Source organism: Nannospalax galili, unplaced genomic scaffold (genome assembly GCF_000622305.1).
Source record: "Nannospalax galili isolate Female #2095 unplaced genomic scaffold, S.galili_v1.0 scaffold960, whole genome shotgun sequence".
NCBI lineage: Eukaryota > Metazoa > Chordata > Mammalia > Rodentia > Spalacidae > Nannospalax > Nannospalax galili.
This window is the reverse complement of record NW_008348313.1, coordinates 795738-822517: the sequence shown is the minus strand read 5'-3', so window position 1 is coordinate 822517 and position 26780 is coordinate 795738. Positions and strand designations below refer to the sequence as shown.

Here is a 26780-nt window from a genome sequence, read left to right as displayed (position 1 = left end):
GGTTTTGGTTTTGATTTTTTTTTTTTTTTCCGCGAAAAAAGTTTGTTTTTGCCACCCCCCAGAGCACGCCCGCCCCTTGTTAAACTTTGTTTTATTATTGTCATTTTTGGTTTGGATTTTTTTTTTTTTTTCCGCGAAAGAAGTTTGCTTTGGCCACGCCTCAAGGCTGCCGCCTCCTCCGCCCCTGGACGCACACCTCTGGGTGCATATTGCAAAGCTCCTTCCCTTGCGAGAACTGCAAAATTTGCAAGAGCCAGGCTCGCCCACCTGATACAGAAGGAACGCGAGCCTGTGTCCCTTGGGCATCCTCAGTAGCAAAGAGCCAGCTGCTTGATTTGGTGACCCACTCGCCCAGACTATAGGATCATCCCGGGACACTCTTGGAGTTGCACGTTTCTAAAACGCGGACAGCAGACCTCCGAGCGCTCCTAGAATTCGCGACGTTCTGATCCTGGAAGGCTTGTACGCTGCGCTCGCCCGGCCCTGGGCACACATCCGTCTGAACCAAAGGAGTGTGCCAGTGACCAGCATATCATCTCTTCGTTTCTCCATGAGCTCATGAACCTGGGGGCAGGTGCCCAGCGATGGCGCGGCCTCTGAGCGACAGGACCCCGGCCCCCCTGCTGTTGGGCGGCCCGGCTGGGGCCCCCCCTGGCGGGGGAACGTTGCTTGGGTTGCGGAGCCTTCTGCAGGGGACAAGCAAGCCCAAAGAACCAGCCAGCTGTGAGTTCTAATCCCGCTCTTTAGGGACTTAAGTCTTGGGGGGTGGTCCGCGACACCTATGTGGTGGGTGCCCCATCTTTCCCAGTCTTCATCGGTCACTCAGGTGTTTAGGCGCCTATGTCTCTCAACGTCCACGACCAAACCTGACAACCGGACTCAGGGGTCCCAAAAATCTTCCATCAAGGACACAGAAGTCTAGGACCCAGCCCCCTTTTTCTTCCCTTTGGCCTAGGAGTCTGGACCCCTGGAGTCCGATGGGGGGGAGGGGGTGTGTCGGATGCTCACACGGTGCAGACACGGGCTTGGGCGGGGCCTCATAGGGTCACATGGAAACTGGGGACGAGGAATGTGCCCGAGCGATGAAACCCCTTCCTGCCCCTTACAGACTGTGGGGGAAGGGCCGAGGGTACCGTGCGCTGGGGGGGTGGGGGATTAGAGGAATTACAGCACTGTCATTTTTTTCTCTTACCTGTCCACCCCTCTACCCACCCTGTCTCTAAACCCCTCTTTCCCAACTTCTGGCCCTCTTTCTCTGGGTCGCTTTCTGGGTCTTTATCTCTTACCGGGTTTCTGTCCTTATCTGTGTATTTGTTCTTCTCTGGGTACCTCTCCTTTCTGGTCTCTGTCCACCCTCCTTCTGTCCCCCCACCCTTACTGATTCCCTGCCTCCTGCTGGGTCTCTGTCCCTTTCTCGGTCCCCTTCTCTTTCTGGGCCTGTCTGTCTCTTGTCTCGCTGGGCCTCTGTCTCTCTGTCCCCCACCCTCCCATCCCTCGCTGGTTCCCTGCCTCCCACTGGGTCTCTCTCACCCTTCCTCCCGTCTTGTCTCCTTTTGGATTCCTGTCTCTCCCTGAGTATCTGTCTCCCTGTCCCTTACCTCCTTCGGGTTCTCTGTTCGGCTCCGGTCTCCCCACCTCTCTGTATGGTCTCTATACCTCTTCTCTGACTTGGGGGGGGGTGTCCCTTCTCTGTGTCCCCTCCCTATCCCGTCTTTCCCTGGCCCGCAGGTATCCTGAAGGAAAAGGAGCGCAAGGCGGTCCTGCCCTCAGCTCCTGTTCCGGGGCCCGGCCTGGAAACGGCGGGTCCAGCCGACGCCCCAACCGGGGCGGTGGGTGGCGGCGGGTCCCCGCGGGGGCGCCCGGGACCGGTGCCTGGCCCGAGTCTGTTGGCGCCGCTGCTGTGGGAACGCACGTTGCCTTTCGGCGACGTGGAGTACGTGGACCTGGACGCCTTCCTGCTGGAGCACGGGCTCCCGCCGAGCCCGCCGCCCCCCGGGGGCCTGTCACCGGTGCCCTCTCCTGCGCGCACGCCTGCGCCCTCCCCGGGGCACGGCTCCTGCGGCTCCTCTTCTCCCCGCTCCTCGCCGGGGCACGCCCCCGCCCGGGCCACCCTGGGAGCCGCCGGCGGCCAGCGCGCAGGTGCGGCGAAGGGGTGGGGCTGGCTTCCAGGGGCGGGGCTTGTGTCGTGGGGCGGGGCTTCGCGAAGCTTTTGGAAGTCTGCTGTGATCCTTAAGGAGAGGGAGGCCTCCCCAAGAGACATGTGCGATCTGTCAGAGGACCTGAAACCCCAAAAGCGAGATGTTTGTCTAGTGAGAGGTAGTGTTTTTCTGTGGGACAAAGTTTCCGCATGTTTCAGCCAGGACTGGAAACTCAGAACACCTTAGTAACTTACTGGGGAGTAAACTGACCTCAGGATCTGGGTGTAGATTTGGGGGAAATGAGATAGAACTGGATTCTAGGACTTCTAAAGTAAAAGGCGAGAGCTGGGCACTAGGTTCCAGGGTCCCCCAGTGGGGGGTGCTGCACCCTGGCTCCCCGGATCGTGACCGGGGATCTCAATTTTGGATCCTCCAGAGGTGCTCCCCATATTCCTGCTAGGGGGTACCTGGGATCTTAGATCGGGAGATCATCAGCCTGGGGATAAGCCGGTTCTCTCACGTTCCCCCGTATGGAGTGGGGGGGTGTCCTTGGAGATGTTGGAGAGGAGACAAGAAGGCACAAGAGGGGAGGCGACCCCCATGTGGGACTCCTGAGTACACCTGCCCCTGATCCGACCTCCAGGCAAAACCAGAACCACACATTCTCGCGCCACGTGAGTCCTCCCTCCCTTCCGCGCACGCGCTCTCACGGGCGAGGAGGCGTGTCCCGGGAACGTGAGGGCGCGCGGTAGGGGGGAGGGGAGAAAGGAAGCTGGCGGGGGCACGTGACGCGGCCCCGAACCTGTGTCCTTAGCTGGCCCCAGCTTGCCTGTGCTTAAAGACACAAGCTCCTTTTTAAAACCAAGCTCCTGGAACCTCAGATCCGGCTTCTGCGTCTCTATCGCTCCTAGGAGTGAGTCGTTCTTCAGAGTCTTAAGTTGAGGTCCTTTGCTCTGAACAATTAGTTTAAGTTCAAAGGTGAGGATTTAGTAAGTAGGACTTAAGAGTCTGAAGCCTTCGGCAGATATTTAAGGACGGGCATTTGTGTTTGGCCTCAGTTTCCCTAGTCTTAAAAGTAGAATTAAGCGCCTTTGCTGGTTAAGTAACCTTTGTATCACAGAGTTGATGCCTTGCAGGCAGGCTTTGCAGGTCCATAAGACGGGGGACTCGGAGAACCCACTCGCCAAAAGAAATATTCATGCATTTAACTGACACTGTATTTTCCCAGGCTTGACCTCTAGGGACACACCCAGTCCTGTGGACCCAGACACAGTGGAGGTGTTGATGACGTTTGAACCGGACCCAGCTGATCTCGCCCTTTCAAGCATTCCAGGCCATGAGACTTTTGACCCTCGGAGACACCGCTTCTCAGAGGAGGAACTGAAGCCTCAGCCAATCATGAAGAAGGCAAGGAAAGTCCAGGTTCCCGAGGAGCAGAAGGTGAGCATGGTGTGGGGCCTGAGCTTGGTCAGAGACCTCCTTTACTCAAAGCTGACTTGATCTTTTTGGGATGAGGTCTCAAGAGTTTCCTAGTCTGCAGGTGTGTCCTAACCCACCAGGCACCTTTGGCCTCAGGGGCTTTGGCCTCAGATTCAGGATGGTATTACTGTTCAGTCACTTGGACCCAGAACTCTCTGTGAGGTCCCCTCAAGTTTCAAGAGGCTCCATTGCCAAGGCCAGGTTTCTTTAGCTTCCAATCAGCATGTTTGTCCTTAGCATCTGGCCAGGCTGGAGCTGATCTTTGACCTCTGACCTGGAGCATCCCTAGAAAGACCATCTTTGCCTAGGATGCAGGCTTTGTCGTCCTGGAACCTGGAAGTCTCCCTTTAGGAGCCATGTTCTGATTTGCAGAAATGTGAAAGGTGCATCATTCTAGCCTCCTGGTTTTGCTGTTACAAGAGACTCTGCTAGAAAGGGGGCCTTTGGGCTTCTCTCATGTCTCTGTCACTGTCTTGTGTGGGACACAGCCACTCCAATATCTAGTTCTGCCCCAGAGCCTAGACCAGTGATTTCTCCTGCTATAGCCCCACTTTTGCTAGGGGTGGTGTTGGATGTGTCCTGGCAAGCTGGAACAACCTTTAGGTGGCAGCTGAAGGGGTGAGCACCTTGCCTAGCTGGGTGGAAGACCCATAGTAACGTCCTCTGGGTAGGCCTGAGGGCAGGAGGCTAAGGACCAGCAGCTCTTCCTTTAATTAGGTTCTGGAGGGGAATTCTGATAGCTCCAAAGGGCAGAAGGACAGACTGGCCAGCATCATTGGGTCTCCTTACAGCTTGTGTTTGTCTCCTAAGGAGGAAATGAGGTTGCCTTGGCAACCAGGACACCAAACCCTATTGCTAAGGGGGCTACCCAAGCTTTCCTTAGCAACCAGGATCTGTAAAGGTGGTATCTAGAGCAGTATGCTCTTTACTGGGGTAAGCCTTCAGACCCTGAAGGCCCTGTTGCTAGGGAACAAACATCCTTAGTAACCAAGTGAGGAAGCCTGCTCTGCACATCGAGAACTGAAGCCCAATTGTTTGCATATGGTATATTTGGGGTCCTCTGTCTCATGATTTAGCTTTCTGTGAGGGGTCTGTGAGGCACCTGCCTGTAGCAACCAGGGCCCTAGACAGCACAGGTTTGGTTACCCATCCTAGCAAAGACCAGTAGCCCTTAGACCCCAATGCTGGGCAGAAACAGATGCCAGAGAAGGAGGTGTTCTTAGAGGAGTGTCTCAGAGCAGCCCCTCCCCTCTTCTTGCTGGATCTAAGTGGCCCCCACCTCAACTCCCAGGATGAAAAGTATTGGAGCCGGCGGTATAAGAACAATGAGGCAGCCAAGAGGTCCCGGGATGCCAGGAGACTCAAGGAGAACCAGATCTCGGTGCGGGCCGCCTTCCTGGAGAAGGAGAATGCCCTGTTGCGGCAGGAGGTGGTGGCTGTGCGGCAGGAGCTGTCTCACTATCGCGCTGTGCTGTCGCGCTATCAGGCCCAGCATGGGGCGCTGTGAGGTTGCCCTTCACCTGCCCAGGGCCGAGCCCTATTCCTTACTCAGACTTATGCCCGGACACCCTCCTCCCTCCCTGCCCCAGCTAACATCTGGCCAGCAGGGAGCCCCAGGGACGTGATGATGCAGACAAATACATTTATATTTTTAAGAAAAAGTGAGCCTCCCCCCTCCCTAGAGGGGGTGGGGAGGGTCCTGTGTGTGTACTCCCTGCACGAGCCTCCCAAACCGCCTCCGTCAACACCAACCTGAATAAATCTTGAGAACCCCAGAGCCAGCCGTTGTGGGGAACAAAGCAACTACCTGGCCCAGGTTCCAGGTCAGCAGGAAGTCATGCTGGCTGGGGCCAGTGAGCATCTCTGGGCTGTGGTCCAAAGGCAGGATTGGCAGAAGGGGCTGTCAGATGGAAGGGGGCCAAGGTCTAGAGGAAAGAAGCTGACTGCCTTTATTGCATAGAACTTTTCAATTGCTTTTTAGACTAGCGACAGGGACACACATGACACTGAACATGAGAAATGGTTTTCCCTGCCCCCCCACTGGGGAGGAACATTAGTGCAAATCCTAGGGACTGCCCCGGGGAACCTGCCCCTCCAGGGCTGATTGGCCAGAGTAGGGCAAAACTCAGCCCTGGCTGGCCAATGAGCTGAGACCTCACCAAGTTCATGCATTCCAGGCCCTGTCTTTAGGGGAACTGGAAGGCAGGTCCAGCCCTTGGCTGCCAGGTAGTCAAGACTAGAGTCAGGCCTTTAATCCCAGCACTAGGGAGGCAGAGGCAGGTGGATGTCAGTGAGTTTGAGGCCAGCCTGGTCTACACAGTGAGTTCCAGGCCAGCTGGGGCTACAGGGAGACCCTGTCTCAAAAAAGACCAGAAAAAAAAAAAGCTTGAGTAGGTAGGGATTGATCACCTTTGCCCTTCAGGCACTGCTCCCAGGACGCTGGGGTTTAGGCTTGAACATCTGTTCTAGTTGACTTGGCCCTGCTTCCACTTATAGAATGTAGGCCACACACTCATTCTGGCCCTGCCCCAGCATGTTCCATTTGAGATTAGGTTCAGGGATTGTGACCCATGCGGCCTGCAGGCCCAGTGAGTAGCGTGCCAAGGCTGGGATGCACCTGGGCCTGCACTGGCCCATATTCCACTAGCTCCCCATCCACTGTGAGCACGCCACGGGGTGTGAGCGGCTCGAGGCGGAAGGCACGAGCGGCAGCGTAGCCTAGGTGTGGACAGCCCAGGCTGAGGTGGTTGCCATGCTCCATGGCCAGCAAAATGCGCAGCAGGGCAGTCCGAGAGATGCCGCTTCGTACCCAGCACAGGTGTACCACACCATCATCAAAACGGGCATGTGGGGCTGCCACCAGGTCTGCGCAGAGGTGGCTGGGCAAGATGGCTAACATGAGCACAAAGTCCTCCTCCATCGTCACCCAATCTGGGGGAAGTGGTGAGCCCAGCGGAGGCAGCAGGTGGTCAGTTGGACCCCAGGTAGAGGCTCCTGGAGCACCAGGGGTGGGAGGCAGAGGACCCAACGATGCCTGCATTTCTGGAGGCCCTTCAGTAATGGGTGAGAGCTTAGGTGCTTTGGGAGAGTTGGGAGGTGAAGGCAACAGTGGGTCTGGGGACAGTGGAGCATCTCCAGCTCCACCCCAGTCCCCTGTCAGCTCTGGGCCCCCACCATTGATAGACAGGCCAGGCAGGGGCTCAGGGGAGCCAGGGGAGGCCAGGGCAGGCTGGGGCAGGGGCAGAGGCAGGTCAGACACAGAGCGATGTAACGGCGAGTGGGCAACAGCTGGGGCCGGGGCTGGAGCCAAGGCCAGTTCTGACTTGGCCCGGGGCAGGCCATGGCCTGGGGTAGGCAGGGCAGGCTCTGTGGTGGCAGGGAGGTAGGAGAGGCGTCCTCGGTAGGTGTGCAATGTGGCCAGGCCTAGGGCTGCACCCAGTGTGAATCGAGCACTGCCCAGGGCCCTGAAGCGCTCACTGTGGATGTCCACATCAGACAGGAAACCCCAGGCCACGGACAAGAAGGAGAAACAGCGGGTTCCTGAGGCTAGTGTCACGGAAAGTAGGTCCAGAGGCTGGCTGCCACCCCGGCAGAGCAGCAGTGAGCAGTTAAGCAGGAGGTCGAGACCCACAGCTGGCTCAAACCTTCACAGCCAGAGACAGTGCCACAGTTAGTAAAGAGTAGGTGGCGGGGTGAGAGACACAGCACAAGAAAAAAAGGATGTGGGTTACACTGGCCCCAGGGAGGGCATCCCCAAACCCTTGGTAGTTTGGGTCCACCAATACCTTTGATAAGTATCCCTGAATGCCTTCTGTGGGCCAGGTATAAATCTAGCTACCAGAGGGGGTATAGGCTGATGGGAAGTCCCAGAAGTTCATCCCCCCTCTTCATCAGGTACTCCTGGCAACCCCCAACAGGAGTAGCCAACCTACCCGCCATGGTGGTTCACTGCTCCTGCTAGTGCATTGCCAGATCCACAGGGGAGGACCCCCATGGGCATCCGCACAGCCTCCTCCCAGTCAGGGCGATCAAGAAGCCCATTCAGCACCTGCAGTTGGGAGAAGACTTCCTAGGTCCCAGGCCCCTTCAGTTCCCCCAAGGGCAGGGCTAGGTGTCCATGATGCTACCTCATAGAGCAGTCCATCTCCAGAGACAGTGACAATGCCTTCCCACTCACTCAGGCTCAACCCTTGCACCAGCTCCCGGGCATGGTTCTGTCGTTCTAGGGGGGAGGGATAATAAAAGGGTTGGCCAGGCTGCCTCTTCATCCTGTCACATCTCTCCAGAAGACCCAGGAGAATCCCAACCCACTCCCACCCGTCAGCCCTCACCAGTCTGTATGAGGTTGAAGGACAGCCCAGCTTCAGAGATCATGGGCACCACATGGTCCATACATCGCTGCCAGGCCAAGCCCCGCCCTCCAAAGGGATTGACTAATAGCAGCAGGCGAGGTCTCCGAGGCAGCAGTTCAGGGGTGATCTCTGCAGAGAGAAGGCTGGGTCTTACAGAGGCCAGAGTTCCAGGACCCCACCCTCTGGCAACAGTCTCTGAAAATGGACCCTAAAGAGACTTGATCTGTGGAAGGCTGGCACAGGGCCTGCTCTTAGTTCTTTTCCCAACTGTCACCTGGCCAGTGTGGGCAGCCCACCTCCTCCTCACAGGTACAAGACAAAGGTTTGGTTTTAAAAGTGTGTGCCCTTTGGACCTGTTTGTGGCCGGTGAACAAAGGAGCTGCAATCCCTACACACCTGTTTAACCAGTATCAGGTTCTGACACTGTCACCTCCCCTCAGAGGCCCCAAAGGCCTAGGAGACTCGAATAGAAGTGGGGGCCCTGGGTGGGGAGGTTCTACCAGAAAGCTGGAGGTGGCGCTAGAGGCCACCTCTGGGGTACTCCTAAGCACTAGGGATCATTCTCAGCCTGTGGCTTTCACCAGCCTGGAATCCTGTTACTCATCTGTAGTCCAGACTTGGGGAGGGGGACAGAAAATACAGGCAGGGGCAGAGGCCATAATGCACTTCTCCCTACCTGTATCTCACTCTTCTAATATGGACCCAGAAAGACACAGCACAGACCCATACAGGGAAAAGAAAACAAGAGCAAAAACAAAAAAGGCCAGAAACACCCAGATGACTCTGGCCCAGCACCTTACCCTGATCTCCTGGCAGGGGCACTCCTCGGAGAAGACACATAAGAGCAGTTGCCCAGCGCTGGACCTCTGCACGGTTCTCCTCATAGGTGGCTGCCCCATCTGCCCGGAAGGTGCGGGTGGCCCTGCGTCGTCCCCCTCGCCGGCCCCGAGGATAGGTGTAGACGCAGAAGTAGGCTGCAGTGTCTGAGGGGCTGCGGCTCTGCAGAGTGCCACAGCCTGAGACCTCAGCAAGGGGGACTAGGCCATCACGGGGCCGGGCTTCTGGCTTTGGGCGTAGCCGTTGTATGTGCAGAGCCTGTGCTGTGAGAGTGAGGGCTAATCGTGGGCCATGGGCTGGGTAGGAACCAAACTCTCCATGTAGGATTGGGGTACTGGCAGCCAGTGGTGGTGGAGGGGCCATGACTCTGGCCCTATCCCAAGCACTCCCAGACCTGTGGCTTGCCCTCAGCTCCTGCTCCTGCTCTGGCCTCTGTGGAGGAAGACAATGGTCAGAGTCCAGGACCCCCATGGTAGGTGGAGAGAGGGGTGAGTGGGGCCTGTGGAGAAAAGACAGTGAAGGTATGGGATGGGAGTAACAAACACAGGCTCAGACAACATGGAGAGACATTGAGCACGCAGGGGTAGAAAGGCCAGCATCCAGCCATAAAAGCATTCATTTATTTCAGATAATTATTCAGGGCTCCCTGACAGCTAGACATGATGTATACCTGTAATCCCAGCACAGGCAGAAGGATCACTGCAAGTTTGAAGTTAACCAGGGCTACACAGTGAGATTTGTCTCAAAAACAACTTCACCACCAAAGAAACAATAAAACCCCTGTCAATCAGAAGACGAACAGAAAAAGGCTAAAAGATAAAATACTTGGTGTATTGGAAAATGATAAGGGCCGGGGGATGGGATGGGGACAGGACAACAAAGCCAAGAGGGGAACTGGGTGATGGAGACATATGCAAAAATAGACAAGCCAAGACCGAAAGGAACTATCCCTTCCCACACAGAGTCACTGCCAGGTAGAGAGGGGAGTAATGTGGAGACACAGGCACAAAGGGACAAGCTAGAGCCAGGCATGGTGGTGCACGCCTGTAGTCCCAGCAATAGGGAGGCAGAGGCAGGCGGATCTCTGTAAGTTCAAGGCCAGCCTGGTCTACATAGTGAGTTCCAGGCCATCTGGGGCTACAGGGAAACCCTGTCTCAAAAAGACCAAAAAAAAAAAAAAGAGGGACAAGCTTTGAAAGACAGAGAACACTGAGGAGGCAATAGCTTCTGGGAGCTGAAGCCCAGGTGGAGGAGACAGAGCTTCTCACCCCAACAAGGAAAGCAAGAGACAGAAGAGGCAGCCAGACAGGAGAGAAGAGGAATGACACACAGGAAGCCAAGCAGTCAGAGGGGAGCCACATGTGGGTGCCAAGTCGGGAAGCACTAACCTGGGTGTCTGGCTGTCTGCTTTTCCAGAAGAGGGTGGGAGCCAGGGCTATTCCTGCTCTACTGAGGAGTCTAACCGCCTGTGGCTCACCTTTGTGCTAACTGTCCCACCCAGGCACCTGTCTGGCCTGCCACCTTCGAAAGGCCCATAGCAGCCCTGGACACGCCCCCATGGAGTCTGTCCCTCCAGATCAACCTCTGCTCCCTGACCTGGGCGGTTCCCGTAACGCCCAGGTGTCTGCCCCACCCCCAAACCTGCAGTGGCCCCTACGGGGCCATCAAATCAGACTCCAGACCAGAGCCCTACACGTCCTCCATCCTGGGCTGTGTCTTGGTCTCCGGGGACTCCAGATCTGGGCCTCCATCCACAGGTTCCCTATCTTCTGCTCGGTCTGTCCCTGATCTGTCCCCGGTATCCCGGGCCTGCGCCCCTACTCCAGGGCTGCAAGACAGTGCCAGGCCTGGGTCTCCCTCGCGGACGCGAACCTGGTTTTCTGTTTCTAGGTCCCACTGAGTGTCCCTGTCTCAGGCCTTAGCGTCCACCCTTCGGGGGTCACTAGTCACCCAGACGCAGGGTCTCCCCGAACCCCGCAACCGCCACGCACGCCGCGTCCTCGGAGCTGCCCCTCCGGAGTCGGCACAACCACCCCCATCAGACCTAGGGGTGGGGGGAGGGTGTGCGTCAGTCTGGCCAATGGCCATACGGTTGACCTGAGCTGCACCAATGAGAGCGCGGGGGGCGGGACCAACCGCCTCCGGCGTTCTTCACTGGGGCCCATCTACCGAGAGCGCGAGAACTGGGTTGGGCTTCGCGCTTCCCGAGACAGCCGCCATCATAGGTGAGGGCACACACGCAGCAGAGGTGGCGACGCGGTACCAAAGGCAAAGCGTATTTCACCATCTTTGTTGAGGGCAAAGGGGGCGGTCCCATTCTAAGAATTTATAAAAAGAAAAGGGATGTGGGGGGCGGAGGGGAAGGATTTACCTGCAGAGACCAAGCCTCTAACGAACCCGCAACAGGCATTCAGAGAGTGGCAAAAGCAGTTTGAGACTTAGAGAAAAGCAGAGTTATAAACAAAGAGACGAAAACATTGGGATTAAGGTGAGTGTGGTGGTGTGTGCCGGTAACCCCAGCATTTAGGAGGTGGAGGCAGGAGGATCAGGAGTGGAAGGTCAGTCTCTGCTGCGTATACCCAGTTCAAGGCTACTGTGAATTTCATGACATCTTGTCTCAGAAAACAGAACAAACAAACAGACCTCAGAAAATGACCAACACAGGCGGGGACAGTTCTGGAACGAAAATCAGGGCGGGGAGGCTCATTAATTCACAAACTGTTTACTTTGGAATCTAGCCATTGAGGAGACAGGATAGATTAACATCTGTCCAGGAAAACATGTGACAAGATAGAGTTCAGGGAGGGAAGCATTTTGAAAGTCCAGATGTGGAGAGGAACTGAGCCCAGGAAAAACTAGTTGACAGAGCTACACACAAAAGGCAAAAACTCTGTGAAACGAAAAATAGTAAGGCAAGGGGCAGCAGGAGACTGACAGAACTGGGGAGACACATCCTTTTTTTTTTTTTTTTTTTTTTATGGTACTGACTGGGAACCAAATTCAAGGCCTCCTATATGCCAAGCAAAGCACTTAGTAACAGATGCAGACCAAGTTTCCTAGAAAGAAAAGCAGACAAGGTAGTTTACTGCAAATAAATCCAACATGCACCCAATCCACAATAGCAACAGCCCTAGAGAACATGCCAAGGAATGATGAGAGAGGAGTGAAATAGAGACAGGAGACCACAGCCACTGGCCTCTGAGAATACCAAGACAGATGGCAACCCAAGCAGCTGAGACCTTGTCAGAGAAAAGGGAACAGGGAGGAAGAAAAGAGGAAGGGAGCCTGCGGCTAGCATGCTTACTCAGTGTGACCTCACCTGCCTGTAGCTACTCACTCTTCCCCAGGAAGGCCTCAGGTCAGTGGCAGAAGAGCCTTGGCAGACTTGTCCCTGCCCACAGTATGAGAACCTGGGCCTCCGAATGGAGCCTCACCTGCTCCCGCTGCCCCTCCAATTCAGGATGTCCGTTCAGCTGCCAGCCCTCTGTTGGGTCACAGCAGGGCCTGGGCCCAGCCTTGGAGGCCATATGCAGGTGGTCTGGGCAAGGAGTCCTGCCTGCTCACTGTGCAGACCCAAGCTTGTGCTCTGTGGAGGAGAACAGGAGAAGCACCCAACAGGCTTAGTGTCCGACAGCCAGTTCACCCCATCCAGCTGGTCTGTCTGGTTATTCTAGTGTAGGTAATGTAAGTCTATGAAGCATCTATGTGCCAAGTATTGACTTAAGCGCTTTTACGGACCATCTATGAAGCATCTATGTGCCAAGTATTGATTTAAGCACTTTTACCAACCTAATCAATCAGGGAAAACACCCTGTTAGGCTTATCACTTTTTCCAAACAAGGCAAAAAAAAAAAAAATAGCATAGATGGCCGGGCATGGTGGTGCACGCCTTTAATCCCAGCACTGGGAGGCAGAGGCAGGCGGATCTCTGTGAGTCCAAGGCCAGCCTGGTCTACATAGTGAGCTCCAGGCCAGCTGGGGCTACAGGGAGACCCTGTCTCAAAAAGACCAAAAAAATAAAAAATTAAAAATTAAAAAAAAAATAGCATAGAAAGTGACTTACCCAAAGTCACAACTTTGAAGTAGTAGAGCCAGGACCTGAACTTATTATAGTCTAGACAGGTACCACCTGCGACCTTTTTATATCTCTACTGCCAGGATCTCCCTCTAACCCCCATCTTTCCTTCTCATCCTCAGGCCTCCATCCCCAGAGTCTCTATCTCCCTCTCTTCATGTTTTTCTGCTTTCAGGAATTTGTCATCTATTCCCCTTTCACCCTAGTCCCCAGGCCAGGAGCTGTGTTCCTTCTCTGTACGTTACTACCTTGTACATCGGAACTGTTGGGCCAGTTGAATCTGTCTTGTTGAGAGAAAAAAAAAGTCGTTCCAAGAGGGAGACTAAGGAGGGATCAAGGAAGCAGCCATCTATGAAGAACAGCTGAACCCAAAAGATTGAAAAAAGTGGGTACTATAGGTTGAGCTGCAGCAGGATCTCAGGTTAGAGATCTAGTGGGACGTCTGAGCTTCAAAGAACAGCGGCTAGTAAGTTAAGCCTAAGGAAAAGGCAGCCGTGAACTTAAAGGAATGTCGGAAGTGTGAGCTGAGCGGCAAGCCCCGCCTGCCCCTCACCTCCAGCACGCCGCCCGCGGGGTCCTCCGAGAGCCACCGAGTAGCGGTTGGTATCCGGCCAGAGGGTCACTGCGCGACGTCTCCAGCGGCCTCCAAACATCTCTCTCGTTTTCAGGTCCCTTAATCCCGAGAGACTATAGAGAATAGGAACTGGAGAAAGACAGAGAAGCTCCCTGCGTGCTGGCCCTGTCTCCTTTGGTGTCGCGCTGGTTTCTCTTTGGTTGTCTCTCCACCTCTTCTGGGGTCTTCTGTAGCCGGTCGTCTGGCGGTACCACAGAGAAACCCCGATTTGGGTAGAGCGCCCCACGGCGCCCATGTGACGTCACATGTTCACCACAGAGAAGCCCACGTCGGGTAGAGCGTCTCGCCTGGTGATGTCACGCGTGCGCCGGGCACTGAAGCCTTTCCCCGCCCACTCGGGCGCCGCTCTCTCTTTCCGGACCTGGCTGGGCAAGAGGCGCCATCATGGTAAGTACGCCTGCGGTCTTCGCGGCCGAGCCATCCGCTGCCATCCTTGGCGGGCCTGGGCTGGGTAACGCCGCGGGCGGCCGAAGTTGATGTCCGGGGAGGCTGGGGCCACCGGGACGTGGCGGAGCCGGAGTCCGGCCCTAGGTGGTTTTGGGTTAGGTAGGCATTCGGTATCTCGCTGTGCAGCCCAGGCTGACTGCAATGCAGTCGAGCTGGCCTCGATCTCTCGGCCGACATGCCGCAGCCTCCCAAGTGGGATGAGAGGCGGCAGCACCGCGTCCAGTCTCCGTAGTTTGTAACTTGTTTTTGTAAAGTTGAGTCCTGGGTGACAGACCCAGATTCGGGGCCCAGGTAGGCATCAGATAGGGTCTCTGCTCCAAACCCCGCTCCGCTTGCGTGTTGCTTTTTTTTTTAGTCTTTGAGACAGGGTCTCCCTATAGCCCCAGCTGCCCTGGAACTCACTATGTAGACCAGGCTGGACTTGAACGCACAGAGATCCTCCTACCTCTGCCTTTCCTCCCGAGTGCTGGCTGCAGCAGCCGCTCAAGCCCACTGCCAAAGTGGAAGAAAATTTCCTCCCTGAGGTGAAGATTTCTTCCCCTTAGGAAGACTTATGCTGCTGTCTCTTCAAGATAACTAACCAACTCCTCCTCAGAAAAAGCCACCTCTTTCTTAGATTTAGGGAACGAGACACATGGTGCTTTGAGGGTTTTTCATGAGTCTTCTGACACTCTTAAGTATTATCCAGACAAGAATTTGAAAATGAAATTTTTACAACTGCATGAGTGTGTTTGGGGGCACTGAGGAGGTCTCTATGGTGGGCCTGGGATTTGAGGTGTTGCTTTAGGAGCCTGCAGGATAAGTCACAGTTCAAGGTATTGAGACAAGTAATTGTCCAGATTAGAAATTCGCTTCATGGTTGCCCCTTTGCCTCCCACAGGGAGTTGACATTCGTCACAACAAGGACCGAAAGGTTCGGCGCAAGGAGCCGAAGAGCCAGGACATCTACCTGCGACTGCTGGTCAAGGTGAGGCTGGGCTACGCTTTGGGTACGGCTCTGTCCCCTGCATCAGTTTTCCAGGTGCAAAAGGAGGCGCTGGACCAGCCCCCCTAAACTCAGTGGGATTGGGAGAGCTGTAGAGCCCACCTAACCTTTTTTGGCCCCTTGTGTTCACACTTTTCCCTTCTCTAGCTGTACAGGTTTCTGGCAAGAAGAACCAACTCTACCTTCAACCAGGTTGTGCTGAAAAGGTTGTTTATGAGCCGCACTAACCGGCCACCTCTGTCCCTGTCACGGATGGTGAGTGGCTGTGCCGGGCTGTTTTGGCCAGTGGAGGGTCCAGGACTCTGCCTCATTTCACCTTGCCTTCCCCATTGTGCTGGTTGTGTGACTTTACCTGCCCTGGGCCTTATAGTAGGTGGGCTTTTGCACCTAGAAGGTTGACCCTGCTGGGTTGGAAAGGATGGGCTCCCAGGCAAGAGTACAGTGAGAAGAGGATGCTCACTCATAGACCTTGGGTGGCCTTGCCATGGGGAAGGCATGACTGTTCTGGTCTTGGAGTAGAGTGGCAGGTATGAACACAGAATGATTAGCCTGTTTGTCCCTCCCCTGAGATCCAAAAGATGAAGCTTCCTGGCAGAGAGAACAAGACAGCTGTGGTTGTGGGGACCATCACAGATGATGTGCGGGTTCTGGATGTTCCAAAACTGAAGGTGAGTGACTGGCATAGGTGTAAGGGACATCTCAGGCATTGCTCTGCAGCAGTGGCTCCTTGGCCTGTTGCTGGGTGAGGCCAGCATCCAGTCCAGTGACTTCGGGGTCAAGTGGGTTCTTTTCTGTCATGGCTGTGGTCTGAACTCTTCACAGCACTGGTTCCTGAGCTGGACAGCCTAGGCCCAGATCTAGGTTTGTCAGGTCTGAACAAAGTCTTTGGTGGCTTTTCCTCAGTGTCCTTAATTATGGTGGTGCTTGGAGGATTCAGTCTAGGTCTAAGCATTGAGGGTAGTTGATGTTCCCTGAAGAGGTTCTGGTGGTAGTTAATGTGGCTTCCACTGTCTGCTGGGTTGTGGTCTGTCCCCACAGCTCCTGGTTTCTGCCCCCTCAGGTGTGTGCCCTGCGTGTGACCAGCCGGGCCCGAAGCCGCATCCTCAAGGCTGGGGGTAAGATCCTCACCTTTGACCAGCTGGCCCTGGAGTCTCCCAAGGGTCGAGGCACCGTGCTCCTGTCAGGTGAGTGGGGGCTGCACAGAAACTCCTGAGGTTGGGTGTTTTTACCTCGCTCCCAGTGATCCTCAGCCCTGTGAGGAACAGTTTCCTCCAGGCAATCAAAATCCCTGGTTCTTGCCTGACCTACCTCTCCCTGGCCAGGTCCCCGGAAGGGCCGAGAGGTTTACCGGCACTTTGGCAAGGCCCCAGGAACTCCGCACAGCCACACCAAGTGAGTATAAGGCTGCAGGCTTCCTGCAATTAGTCACAGTGGCCACTGGGGTGTTGGGCTCACTGGGGTGGGGCAGCTGCAGCTTGGGGGCTCTGCAGGATCGGGTGGTAAGGGCCACTATGGTCAGGGCTTCTCTCACCCTCCTCCTCTGCCCACAGACCCTATGTCCGCTCCAAGGGCCGGAAGTTCGAGCGTGCAAGAGGCCGAAGAGCCAGCCGAGGCTACAAAAATTAACCTTGGATCTTACTCTGTTATTAAAAAGATTTGGATGCTAATGGCCTTCTGTGTTTGTGGGGTTGGGACGGGAGATGGGCCACCACCATTGACAGTGCCTTTGGTATGGGCCAGTGAGGACCTGGTGGGGGGGGGGGGCACTTGTCTGCTCAGCAGGGAGATTGTCCTTTGGCTAATGTCTGCTCTAGTGTGGTCTTCACACCTGTGAGGCCCTGTGCCCTCTAGGATCAGAGCCACCTCTGCCCAGGTGTCAGGTGTTCAACCACTTCCTCCTAGGTTAGTCTCTCCCAGGATCTTGGCACTGAGGGGGAAGGGAAGGCGTGGGAACTGGAAAGGTACTGCTCCCTGGAAGCTTGTGTGACAATGGCCAGTCCTTGAGTGAGGTGCCCAGTGGGCCCTCCCCCGTGTTTGCACAAGGGGCTGGGTCCCGCCTGGCTGCCGCCCAAAAACCCCGGAAGAGCTGCTCAAGGGAAAGGCAGAGAAGCTTCCAAGCCCATTCTTGGCCTCTGAAACGGCAAGAAAGTGGAGACCCAGGTGGGGCCAGGGGTCTGGGTTAGGGGAGGTTTGACTCCATTTGCTTCTCTGGGCTGCAGTGTGATCACCTCCAGGTTTGTGAGGTATATAGGGAAGGATAGGTCGTTCCTCCTCGGGATGTGGGGTGCAGCTTCCTGGAGATCTTGAGACCAGCTGTGCTCAGTGTGGATTGGAGCCGTGAGGTGGGTGACTAGATGGTCTGCTTACTTCATACTGGTTGCAGGTCGCAGCAGGGGTATCCCTCACTGCCTTTAGCAGTGTGAAGGTCTCCCTTGACAAGAGCAATGCATTACTCCAGTGGAAGGTGTAACTGGGAGGTGTCCCCTCGGTCAGTATGTGGGAGCTGGTGAGCCAGCAGTGGGCAGGAAGAGCTTGCTTAGACCAAGGAAGATGGGCAGATGCTGAGATTATCTGCCAGACAACAGTGGAAGAAACTGGGAAGAGTGGGTCAGGGCCCATAGACCAAGTCAGTGGCAGGCCATCCTGCCTTTGGTTAGGGATTGGGTGTTTGGGGACTAGTAGGCAGCCATTTGGCTGGAGATGGTTGGGCAGGTAGCCAGACCTGCTGGGGCAGACAGGTCATTGTCCTGACAGGCCTGGGGTAGCCAAGAGTTGGCTGAGGGGGCTGTGGCCCCAAACTAGAGGTCTTGTGGTCTGGCAGAGGCATTCCTCGGATGGGCCAGAGTGGTAGAGGTGGCCAACAGGCAGTTTAGACCAAGCATGCTGGTGTGAGGAGCATGGGTACAATCTTGAGGCTGTGAGCCAGGAACAACTCTAGGGAACCAAGTGGATGTTTGCAGGTTTACCCTGAGGGTTTTGAGTGGCTTCATAAGCTATTTGTCAGAAGACCCCAGATGATCAGTCCCCCAAAGCCAGCCAAACCCCAGACAGCCCAGACTCTCCAGGCCCTAACTGTGTGGCTGCAATGGCGGCCTCCCAGCTAGCTGCACTAGAAGGAGTAGAATCAGGGACTGGTGAGCTACCCTTGACTGAGGCCAGCCCTGGTTTCCTGTATTCTGAGGGCCAGCGGCTAGCCCTTGAAGCTCTTCTGAGCAGTGGTGAGGAGGCCTTCCGGACCTGCCTGCGGCAGGAGAGGCTGCGGCCCTTCCTGAGTGCAGATGAGGTTCGGGCCTTGGCTGCAGCCGCTCAAGACTGGACAGTTCCCAGCCACGATTTTGGCTGGGCAGGTGTAGGAGCTGCCATCACCACTCAGGAGGATGTGGGCAGCCTGACCTACTGGCCTGGACAGTCAGAGGAGCCGGCACCTCTGCTGCAGCTGGGCTGGCTGGAGGACACTGCCTGGAAAGGCATCACCCGGGCACAGCTGTACACCCAACCACCGGGTGAGGGCCAGCCACCTATCAAGGAGCTGGTACGTCAGGAGATCCAGGCTGCTCAAAAGGTGGGTGCAACCTCCCATGACCAGAACATACGCTTCCTTTGCCCCTGTAATTTTCAAGGGCATATCCCATAGCCAGGAACCCACAGCCCTGGAACCCCAGAAATCCAGGGCCCAGGCATCATCCTTGCTCCCTCAGACCTACAAGCCCCCTGAAGCTCAATCCTTAGCTAAAGTTTTGGGTGGGTCTCCCTGATTTCAATGCCAAAGGGTCTACATGGGTTAATGTATACAGCCTTCTGAGAGCCCTGTGTGATAGGTACTGTTACTGTGCCCACAGAGGACTTGGGGAAACTGAGACATGATGTTAAGCTCTTGCCTGTGTGTAACGGGTGGAGTCAGGGTTGTTTCCATGACCTTTTCTGCCTGCAAGGTTAAGCTCTGAGCATACCAGGATCCCTAAAACACTCCTTGGTGGCCTGGCCTTCTTGACACCCACCACCCAGACCATTCTAGAAGACTGAGGTGCAGCCCTGAACTACAGCAGGGCTGCTGTGGACCTTGGGCACTGTGGGGTATAACTGACTGGTGATCAGATGGAGATTACAGTTTCCCAGTAGCTGGGAACTGGAGTTTCCAAAAGGGTGGCCTGACTCATTCAATGCCCTGGGGGGTCTCCCTGAAACACCTGAGCATCCGGTGGAAGCCAGTGCCAGAGGCCCATCCCCCCAATCCCTGGATCCATTTCCCACCCTTCTTCCCACTCCCAGCTGGTGGCTGTGGTCATGGATGTCTTCACTGACCCTGACCTGCTCACAGACATGGTGGATGCTGCCACACGACGCTGGGTACCTGTTTATCTACTGCTCGATGGTCAGCAGCTGCCTGCCTTCCTGGCGCTGGCCCAGCAGCTGGGGGTGAACCCCTGGGCCACTGAGGTAGGGGGATCTAAGAGTTCCTATTCCTCAGAGGAAGACCTTTCTGTGGGTCCCCTGAGTCTGATGTCCATGTCACTGGAGGAAGTGGGGTCCTGGGCCTGAGTTGTATATCCCTAAGACTCCTGAGGCTTGGTATTGGTGGCTCCGGAATGCCAGGATTGTAGAGTACCAATTTAGAGCCAACCCAGAGGTACCCCAGAGGTACTCCATGGTGTGGGCCTGAAAAAGGGTGTGCCTTCTAGAACCTGGACATTCGAACAGTGCAGGGCCACACTTTCCAGAGCCGCTGGCGACGGCAGGTGAGTGGCCATGTACGAGAGAAGTTCCTGCTGCTGGATGGTGACAGGGTCATCTCTGGATCCTACAGGTGTGTTCCCTGTGGTATGCCTTAACCAGCCCTCAGAGGATTGAGGGGTGGGGGTGGGATCCTTTCTGGGCCTCGCTGCTCCATCCTTATCTATAAAATGGATCCATATGCTTTTCCTGAAGAGGAGGTATTGTCTCGGAGAACTCTTGGTGCTGGCCCAGCTGCTGGCCAGGTAAGTGGCCTGGGCTGTATCACTCTGCCCTTGTGAATCCCAGCCTGGGAAACTGAGGTGTGGACTCTGGATGCCAGATGGCCTGGATTCAGATCTTCACCCTGCCAGCTAATAACTGTGTGACTTATGCAAGTGCTTCAAAGCTGGGTGTGGTGACATACAACTGTCTCCCAGCACTCAGAAGGTGGAGGAAGGAAGATCAAGGAGTTCTAGGCCATCCTCAGCTAAGTGGAGTTGAGACCATCCTGGGATACAGGCGACCCTGTCTCAAAAAGCCAAAAAGAAGGGAGGTAGCTCAGTTGGTCTGGTGTTTGCCTAGCATGCATGAAAGCTTTGCGTTCTATCCCCAGCACTACATGAACCAGGCATGGTGGTGCACCCCTGTAATCAGGACCAGAAGTTCAAAGCCATTCTCACCTATGTAGAGTTGAGGCCATCCTCAGATATAGGTGACCCTGTCTCAAAAAGCCTCCCTGTCCCACAAAAAATGTGCCCTGAAACCCCAGCTGTTATTAGTACTTTTTACCACATCTCACCAACTCTAGGGTGCCGCCAACACAAAGAAGCATCTGAGGAAACTAAAAAATGTGCATCTTAGGACCAATGGAATACAGCAGAGAAGGGAGGCTCACAGGCCACACCCCCGCTAGGTCAAGCCAGGGCCTTTGCCAGCCTGGATACCCAGGGGCCCTGGAGCAGATGAAGCCAGGGCCACAGGAGGTAGTCCACACCTCTGGCCATTTAATGGGGCGAAGGGGTGGAAATAGGGACATGGGGCACAGCCCCAGGCCCTGCGGTCCCGATGGATCACAGCCAGCGTTGGAGCAGCAGCAGTAGGCACAGCACCAGGCTAGCAGCCCCCTTGGCAGGGCCGGCAACCCCATTGCACAGATGACCGGCACAGCAGGTGGTGGTGAGGCTGTAGGTGAGGCCCATGTAGCTGACGGGTTCTTCACGACCACAGCTGGTAGAGTGCACGCAGCCTTTGTTGATGATGGGCCCCATGCCCTGGGCTACCCCATGGCCCGTGAAGCAGTCCTCGTCATCCCCACAGCGCATGTGGATGCCTGGGCACTGAGTGGAGTCAGTCAGCTCACAGAAGACACAGTCCTTGATGCCTGTCACCTTGGGGAACAGGAAAGACACCAGAAGCAGCAGCCAGCCGAGGACCATGGTGGCCTGGCGATGTGGACTGCACCCAAGCCAGGATGGGGGCTTCCTTGACCTCCTGGATGGCCAAATGTGACCTCCCTGAATGCCTCCCTCCCCTCGTCCTGGCCTCAGGGGTCAGCTCTTGGAATGTCCCTGGTTCCCAATACAATGTGTCTCTCTTGAATCCTTGGGATGGAGATGGGCCAGCACCCCTGCCCACAAGCCTTTGGGCCATGGAACTTGGTGACCTCATAGACCCTTAGGATTCCCTGGCTGCTTTGAGTGGGGGAGGGTCACATCCTGGCCCATTACAGGCTGAGGGGACCAGGACTGTCACCTGTCAAGGTGAGGATGCTTGAAGGACATCTACACTCTAATAAGCTCTGCCTGGCCATGGCCACCCTGCATTCCTGATGGGCTCTGGAGGCGTGTCTGACGCATTCAAGGTCTCTGAGCTGGGTATGAGACACCTTTACTAAGCACATGCTGTGTGCTCAGATCTGTGCTGGAGGTATGTTAAGCCACAGCCATGTGGAGATGAGGACGATGTGGGTTCTGACTTCTGTAGCCCACAGGCCCCATGCAGTGTACTTGCTCCATGTGGCATAAGTACAGCTCAGAGCACACAACACATGCTTAGTAAATGCAGCATTTCTGGTGAGCCTGACATTTAAAATGACCCTATTGGTGTCAGAAAACTAACCTGTCCACGACAGGACAGAGTCCAAGTTTAAGCTTGTCTAACTACAGGTGATTGCCATAAGATGGTTTCTTTATTTTCAAGATTTATTTTTATTTTTATGTATATGAGTGCTTGCTTGCTTTGCATGTAAGTGCATTGCGTGTGTACATTGTCTGTGGAAGTCAAAAGGTGTTGGATCCCCTGGAACTAGAGTTACAGGCCGTTGTGAGCCACCATGTGGGTGCTGGAACTGACCCCAGGCCCTCTGCCTAAACACTGAGCCATTTCTCCAACCCCTGGAGGGAGGATGACCTTGAACTTCTGATCCTCCAGCCTCCACCTTCCAATTGCTAAGATTACAGGCATGCACCACCATGCCCACACCAAGCAGGGTTTTTTGTTGTTTTGTGCGTTTTTTTTTTTCTTTCTGAATCAGAGTCTTGCTGTGTTTCTCTGACTGGGCTACAGACTTAAAGCAATTCCTCTGCCTCGACTTCCTGAATGCTAGGATTATAGGCCCGTGCCCCCAGGCTTAGGTTTTTTTTAGAGTCTCACTGTGTAACCCTGGCTGGCTTTGAACTCAAAGAAGAGACCCACCTGCCTCTGCCTCCCAAATGCTGAGATTAAAGGCCTGTGCCACCACACCTGGCTTGATGTAATAATCTTATTTCAGTCAGGTGTGGTGGCCCATACCTTTAATCCCAGCACTGGGGAGGTAGAGACATGGGCAGATCACTATGAGATTGAGGCTAGCCTAGTCTATATATAGGGAGTTCTGAGACAGTCAGGGGTACAGGAAGACACAGGCTCAAAGTTAAAAAAAAATCTTACTCATGTCCCAGGTCAGTTCTGATTGGCCACAAGTAGACAGCTAAGGCAGATGAGGTCAGGACCTACCTAGTTACACAGACTAGGGACCTGGATGGGAGCTACCCTGCAGAGCTCCTTACCACCTCTCTGTGCCCCTAGCTTCACGTGGAGCGATGCACGCCTGCACAGGGGCCTGGTGACCCTGCTCACCGGGGAAATTGTAGATGCCTTCAGCCGGGAATTCCGAACGCTGTATGCTGCCTCCAGGCCACTCCCACCAGCACCTGCCAGGAGCCCCCTGCTCAGCCCTCCGGGGAACCCACAGCTGTCCCGAAACCCACACCATGTGGCTCTCCGCTGTCCCGTGGCCCCTGTGGCCCCACTGCTACCTGATGGGCCTCTGGCCCACCGCCTGGCTTCCTGCCGAATACTTGAAGGGGACAGACTGGAGGCCCCCGCTGCCATAGGGCCTGCTCTCAGTGACATCCTGAGGAGTGTACAGCGTACCAGGACTGCTAGCGGCCCCCCAACCAGACCCAGCCGCTCCCTGTGGGACCTCAGCCGCCTGTCACAGCTCTCTGGCTCTAGTGATGGAGATAAGGAGGTAAGACCACTGCTGAAGAGAACTGAAGCAGTAGGCTGAGAGAGAGGATTGGTCCTTGTGTACCAGGTCGTGGGGGCCTGCCCTGAACCCCAAACCCAAAGCACAAAGCCAGGTGTTTTTTTGTTTTGTTTTGTTTTTGAGACAAGGTTTAACTGTACAGCCCTGGCTGGCCTGGAACTCACTATATAAACTAGGCTAGCCTCTAACTCACAGAGATCCACCTGCCTCTGCCTCCTGAGTGCTTGCATTAAAGGTGTGCCCAGCTTTTTTAAAAAAATATTTTATGTATTATTTTTATTTTATATGTATGAGTGTGTTATTGGCATGTATGTAAGTGCCCCCATGTTATGCAATGTCAGGAGGTCAGAAGTGGGCATCGGATCCCCTGGAACTGTGTTAATGATTTTGTTAGCTACCATGTGGGTGCTGGGAATCGAACCTGGGTCCTCTTCAAGAATAGCCTCTTGTAAAAGCAGCCAGTACTCTTAACTGCTGAGTCATCTCTCCAGCCCCTCAGCTTTGTATTTTGAGGGAGGGTCTCAAAATGTAATCCAGACTAGTTTTAAACGCCTGCTTTTACCTTCCAAATGCTGAGATGACAAGCATGCACCACCATGCCTGGCCAAGAGCGTTAAATTTAATCTACCTATTTCCCAGATAGGGAAATTGAGGCCCCAGAAAGGGGTTGGAATTGCACTCTAAATGCCAGCGGCCCCCTGAGTGGGGCTTGTTGACTTCCTGGATCCTAGTGTCCTTAGGGTATTGAAGAGAAGGAACAGTCAGGAGAACCCTGGAAGTCCCCCAACTCTGTGGAGTCAGGGGTCTGACTGAGCCTGCTCCAGCTGGTTGGATAGTCCTGGACTGGAGACTTTTCTTTGTCTCTGAGCCTCAGTTTCTCTCACTGTAAGAGAGGCTGATGTGTAGGTAAAAGCAGAGCTGTGTGGGGCGCACAGGCAGCCTCACCCAGGATGCAGGCAGATAGAGTTATATCCCTCAGAGGGCTGACTGCATCCTGGCCTGTTTCCCCATCTGCCCTCTGGGAACTGGAGTAATTGCTTCCTTCAGTTCTGTCAAAGAAATGGCTCTAGGCGAGGAGGGAGCAGGGCAGGGCAGGGCAAGGTCCTTGCTGCTACCGGGGCAAGCCGCCCTCACCCAGTATCTCCTCCCTTGGCAAATATTTGTTCCCTCAGGCGGTCTTTGGTTGCTTCCTGTTCCTTCCCAGCTAGCTACAAGGCAAGAGGAGAGGGACCCTTGTGGGTCTGGGGTCCCAGGCCTCCCCCTGGCCCTAGAGACTCTAGGTCCTTTCCGTCTTCCTCCTCCTCTTCCTCCTCTGTCATCTCCTTCCTCCCTTCACCTGTTGCCTCCTCCTTCTTTCCCCCTCCTCAATCCCTCCCACCTTCTTCCTCTCCTCCTCCCCCAGCTCCTCCATCTCCCTCTCCTCCTCCCTCACCTCCCATCTTCCTACTCCCTTACACCCTCTATCTCTTACGCTCCTCACTTCCTGGGCTCTGGGCCCCAGAAACCTCCTTACCTTCTTTTCTTTTATATTCTTTTTTTCATGTGTGTGTGTGTGGTGTGGGGGGTGTGGTGTGTGAGTGTGGGTGTGATGTGCATGTAGTGTGTGTGTGTGGGGTGTGGGGGTGTGTATGTGTATGTGTATGTGGTGTGTGTGTATGTGTATGTGTGTGGTGGTGTGTGTGTGTGTGGTGTGTGTGTATGTGTGGTGTGAGGGGGGTGTGGTGTGTGGGTGTGGGTGTGATGTGTGTGTATGTGATGTGTGTGTATGTGTGTGTAGTGTGTGTGGGGGTGTGGTGTGTGTGTGTATGTGTGGTGTGTGTATGTGTGTAGTGTGTGTATGTGTATGTGTGTGTGGTATGTGTGTGTGTGGTATGTGTGTGGTGTGTGTGTGTGGTGTGTGTATATTTGTGTGTATGTGTGTGGTGTGTGGTGGTGTGTGTATGTGTGTGTGTGTGGTGTGTGTATGTGTATGTGTGTGTATGGTATATGTGTATGTATGTGTTTGTGTGTGGTGTGTGTATATTTGTGTGTGTGGTGTATGTATGTGTGTATGGTGTGTATGTGTGTGTGGTGGTGTGTGTGTGAGTGTACTTACCTGTACGTACTCTTGTAAGGCTGCAGGCAGTCCATGTTGGGTGCTCTGCTCTGTTATCTGCTGCTCTCCATCCACCTTTTGTTGTTGGTTTTGGGTTTTTTTGTTTTGAGACAGGGTTTCTCTGTAGCACCAGCTGGCCTGGAACTTGCTGCCTAAAGCAGGCTGGCCTTGGTCTCACAGAGATCTGCCTGCCTCTGCCTTCTGCTGAGACTAAAGACAGCATATACCACCATGCCTGGCCCTGCCTCCTTTTTTAAAGACAGAGTCTCATGTGGTTCACTGACCTTGAACTCCCTATGTAGCCCAGGATGCCCTTAAACTTCTGATTCTCCTTCTGATCATCCTGTCTCCAGCCCCTGAGTGCTGGAATTACAGATGGGCCTACCACACTTGGTTTAGGTGGTGCAGGGAGCGGGGCTTCAAGCCTAGGGTCTCATGCATGCCAAACCAGCACTCTACCCACTGAGCCCTGGCACTTGCTCATATTACTCTTTTTTCTTCCACAGTTCAAGAAGTCCTGGGGCTTCAAGGACACTCCAGCCAGGGCCCTGATGAGGCAGCGGGGCACAGGAGGGGGCTCCAGGGGTGAGACGGACTCCCGTCCACTGGCCTGGTCACAGCCCTGGGGTGGCCCTCTGCCTACAATCCCGGCCCACCGCCTGCGCTACCTGTCCCCAGCCCAAAGGAGATTGGGAGACAATACCACATCAGACTGGGTGTCTGGCTTAGGCCCTAGGAGGAGACGCTGATGGAAACCATGGCCATATGGGGCCGGCTAGCCCATGGGTCAGCTCAGAACTCCTGTAGGACACTGCCTATGTCTGAAGCCTCTGGCCTGGGGTCTGGACAGTGAAGGGATTGATATTAGTTGTTCAAGAACTGGGTAAAGCTGGACGTAGTGGCACCCCCCCCCTTTAATCCCAGCACTCGGGAGGCAGAGGCAGGAGGATCTCTGTGAGTTCAAGGCCAGCCCGGTCTACATAGTGAGTTCCAGGACAGCTGGGGCTACAGGGAGACCCTGTCTCAAAAAAGACCAAAAAAGAAAACAAAACAAAGGGGCAGGAGAGATGGCTCAGCGGTTAAGAACACTGGTTGTTTTTGCAGAAGACCTGGGTTCGAATCCTAGCACCCACATGGCAGCTAACAACTGTCCATAACTCCAGTTCCAGGGGATCCAATGGCCTCTTCTGTCCTCCAAGAGCATTGCACAACATGGGTGCACTTACCTGCATGCATAAATTCATATACATAAAATAAAAATAACAAATAAAAAACAAAAACAAAACAAAAAAACTGGGTAAGTCCAGCACAGCCCAGGCTTCAGTGTCACCATCTGGAAAATGGGCATGAGATATCCACTAGCTGAAGGTCCCAGAGCACTAGGTGTTCACCCTAGACTGGACTGCTGAGGAGATGGGCCCAGGCATCACACCATAGACTATAGACTGTATAGGGAGATGGTAGGGGTGACCCCAGTACAGAGGTGAAGTTCTCCA

General features: G+C 54.9%; 5 protein-coding genes across 12 annotated transcripts; 3 read left to right on the top strand and 2 right to left on the bottom strand.

Moving 5' to 3' along the window:
* The first annotated feature begins 123 nt into the window (after positions 1-123).
* Positions 124-5392, top strand: Dbp (D-box binding PAR bZIP transcription factor). The gene is made up of 4 exons (XM_008844994.3): positions 124-723; positions 1729-2139; positions 3367-3578; positions 4909-5392. Exons 1-4 carry the CDS (start codon positions 585-587, stop codon positions 5122-5124), a joined length of 978 nt encoding a protein of 325 aa, XP_008843216.1. The 5' UTR covers positions 124-584; the 3' UTR covers positions 5125-5392.
* A 151-nt stretch (positions 5393-5543) lies between these two features.
* Positions 5544-13698, bottom strand: Sphk2 (sphingosine kinase 2). 7 transcript variants are annotated; one of them, XM_008844986.3, is made up of 7 exons: positions 13435-13698; positions 12241-12392; positions 8770-9238; positions 7949-8098; positions 7745-7839; positions 7550-7665; positions 5544-7261 (listed from the first exon to the last, which is right to left on the bottom strand). In XM_008844986.3, exons 2-7 carry the CDS (start codon positions 12331-12333, stop codon positions 6172-6174), a joined length of 2013 nt encoding a protein of 670 aa, XP_008843208.1. In that variant the 5' UTR covers positions 12334-12392; positions 13435-13698; the 3' UTR covers positions 5544-6171. The 7 variants fall into 7 exon arrangements, with proteins under 7 accessions (XP_008843208.1, XP_008843209.1, XP_017656605.1 ...); XM_008844987.3 differs by lacking the exon at positions 13435-13698 and adding an exon at positions 13130-13423; XM_017801116.2 differs by lacking the exon at positions 13435-13698 and having other exon boundaries at positions 8770-9305; positions 12126-12379.
* A 72-nt stretch (positions 13699-13770) lies between these two features.
* Rpl18 (ribosomal protein L18) lies at positions 13771-16614 on the top strand. 2 transcript variants are annotated; one of them, XM_008844993.3, is made up of 7 exons: positions 13771-13902; positions 14843-14929; positions 15095-15202; positions 15526-15615; positions 16008-16131; positions 16270-16339; positions 16498-16614. In XM_008844993.3, exons 1-7 carry the CDS (start codon positions 13900-13902, stop codon positions 16571-16573), a joined length of 558 nt encoding a protein of 185 aa, XP_008843215.1. In that variant the 5' UTR covers positions 13771-13899; the 3' UTR covers positions 16574-16614. The 2 variants fall into 2 exon arrangements, with proteins under 2 accessions (XP_008843215.1, XP_008843214.1); XM_008844992.3 differs by having other exon boundaries at positions 15517-15615.
* A 1418-nt stretch (positions 16615-18032) lies between these two features.
* Positions 18033-26033, top strand: Fam83e (family with sequence similarity 83 member E). Its single transcript, XM_008844985.1, has 5 exons — positions 18033-18509; positions 19217-19384; positions 19627-19751; positions 22727-23171; positions 25791-26033. Exons 1-5 carry the CDS (start codon positions 18033-18035, stop codon positions 26031-26033), a joined length of 1458 nt encoding a protein of 485 aa, XP_008843207.1.
* Positions 20731-21096, bottom strand: Spaca4 (sperm acrosome associated 4). Its single transcript, XM_008845216.1, has one exon. The coding sequence runs from the start codon at positions 21094-21096 to the stop codon at positions 20731-20733; it is 366 nt and encodes a 121-aa protein (XP_008843438.1).
* Positions 26034-26780: the final 747 nt, after the last annotated feature.

What these genes read in the sequence shown, in the direction of transcription:
- Fam83e (XM_008844985.1), top strand. Translation starts at nt 18,033, where the DNA reads ATGGCGGCCTCCCAGCTAGCTGCACTAGAAGGAGTAGAATCAGGGACT. An exon ending in TGAACCCCTGGGCCACTGAG is followed by an intron (nt 19,385 to 19,626) that starts GTAGGGGGATCT and finishes TGTGCCTTCTAG; the next exon opens with AACCTGGACATTCGAACAGT. An exon ending in CTAGTGATGGAGATAAGGAG is followed by an intron (nt 23,172 to 25,790) that starts GTAAGACCACTG and finishes TTTCTTCCACAG; the next exon opens with TTCAAGAAGTCCTGGGGCTT.
- Spaca4 (XM_008845216.1), bottom strand. Translation starts at nt 21,096, where the DNA reads ATGGTCCTCGGCTGGCTGCTGCTTCTGGTGTCTTTCCTGTTCCCCAAG.
- Sphk2 (XM_029569305.1), bottom strand. Translation starts at nt 10,894, where the DNA reads ATGGCCATTGGCCAGACTGACGCACACCCTCCCCCCACCCCTAGGTCT. An exon ending in CTTCAACCTCATACAGACTG is followed by an intron (nt 7,840 to 7,948) that starts GTGAGGGCTGAC and finishes CCTCCCCCCTAG; the next exon opens with AACGACAGAACCATGCCCGG. An exon ending in GAGATGGACTGCTCTATGAG is followed by an intron (nt 7,666 to 7,744) that starts GTAGCATCATGG and finishes TCCCAACTGCAG; the next exon opens with GTGCTGAATGGGCTTCTTGA.
- Rpl18 (XM_008844992.3), top strand. An exon ending in ACCTGCGACTGCTGGTCAAG is followed by an intron (nt 14,930 to 15,094) that starts GTGAGGCTGGGC and finishes TCCCTTCTCTAG; the next exon opens with CTGTACAGGTTTCTGGCAAG. An exon ending in CTCTGTCCCTGTCACGGATG is followed by an intron (nt 15,203 to 15,516) that starts GTGAGTGGCTGT and finishes CCCTCCCCTGAG; the next exon opens with ATCCAAAAGATGAAGCTTCC.
- Dbp (XM_008844994.3), top strand. Translation starts at nt 585, where the DNA reads ATGGCGCGGCCTCTGAGCGACAGGACCCCGGCCCCCCTGCTGTTGGGC. An exon ending in GCCCAAAGAACCAGCCAGCT is followed by an intron (nt 724 to 1,728) that starts GTGAGTTCTAAT and finishes CCTGGCCCGCAG; the next exon opens with GTATCCTGAAGGAAAAGGAG. An exon ending in CGCCGGCGGCCAGCGCGCAG is followed by an intron (nt 2,140 to 3,366) that starts GTGCGGCGAAGG and finishes GTATTTTCCCAG; the next exon opens with GCTTGACCTCTAGGGACACA.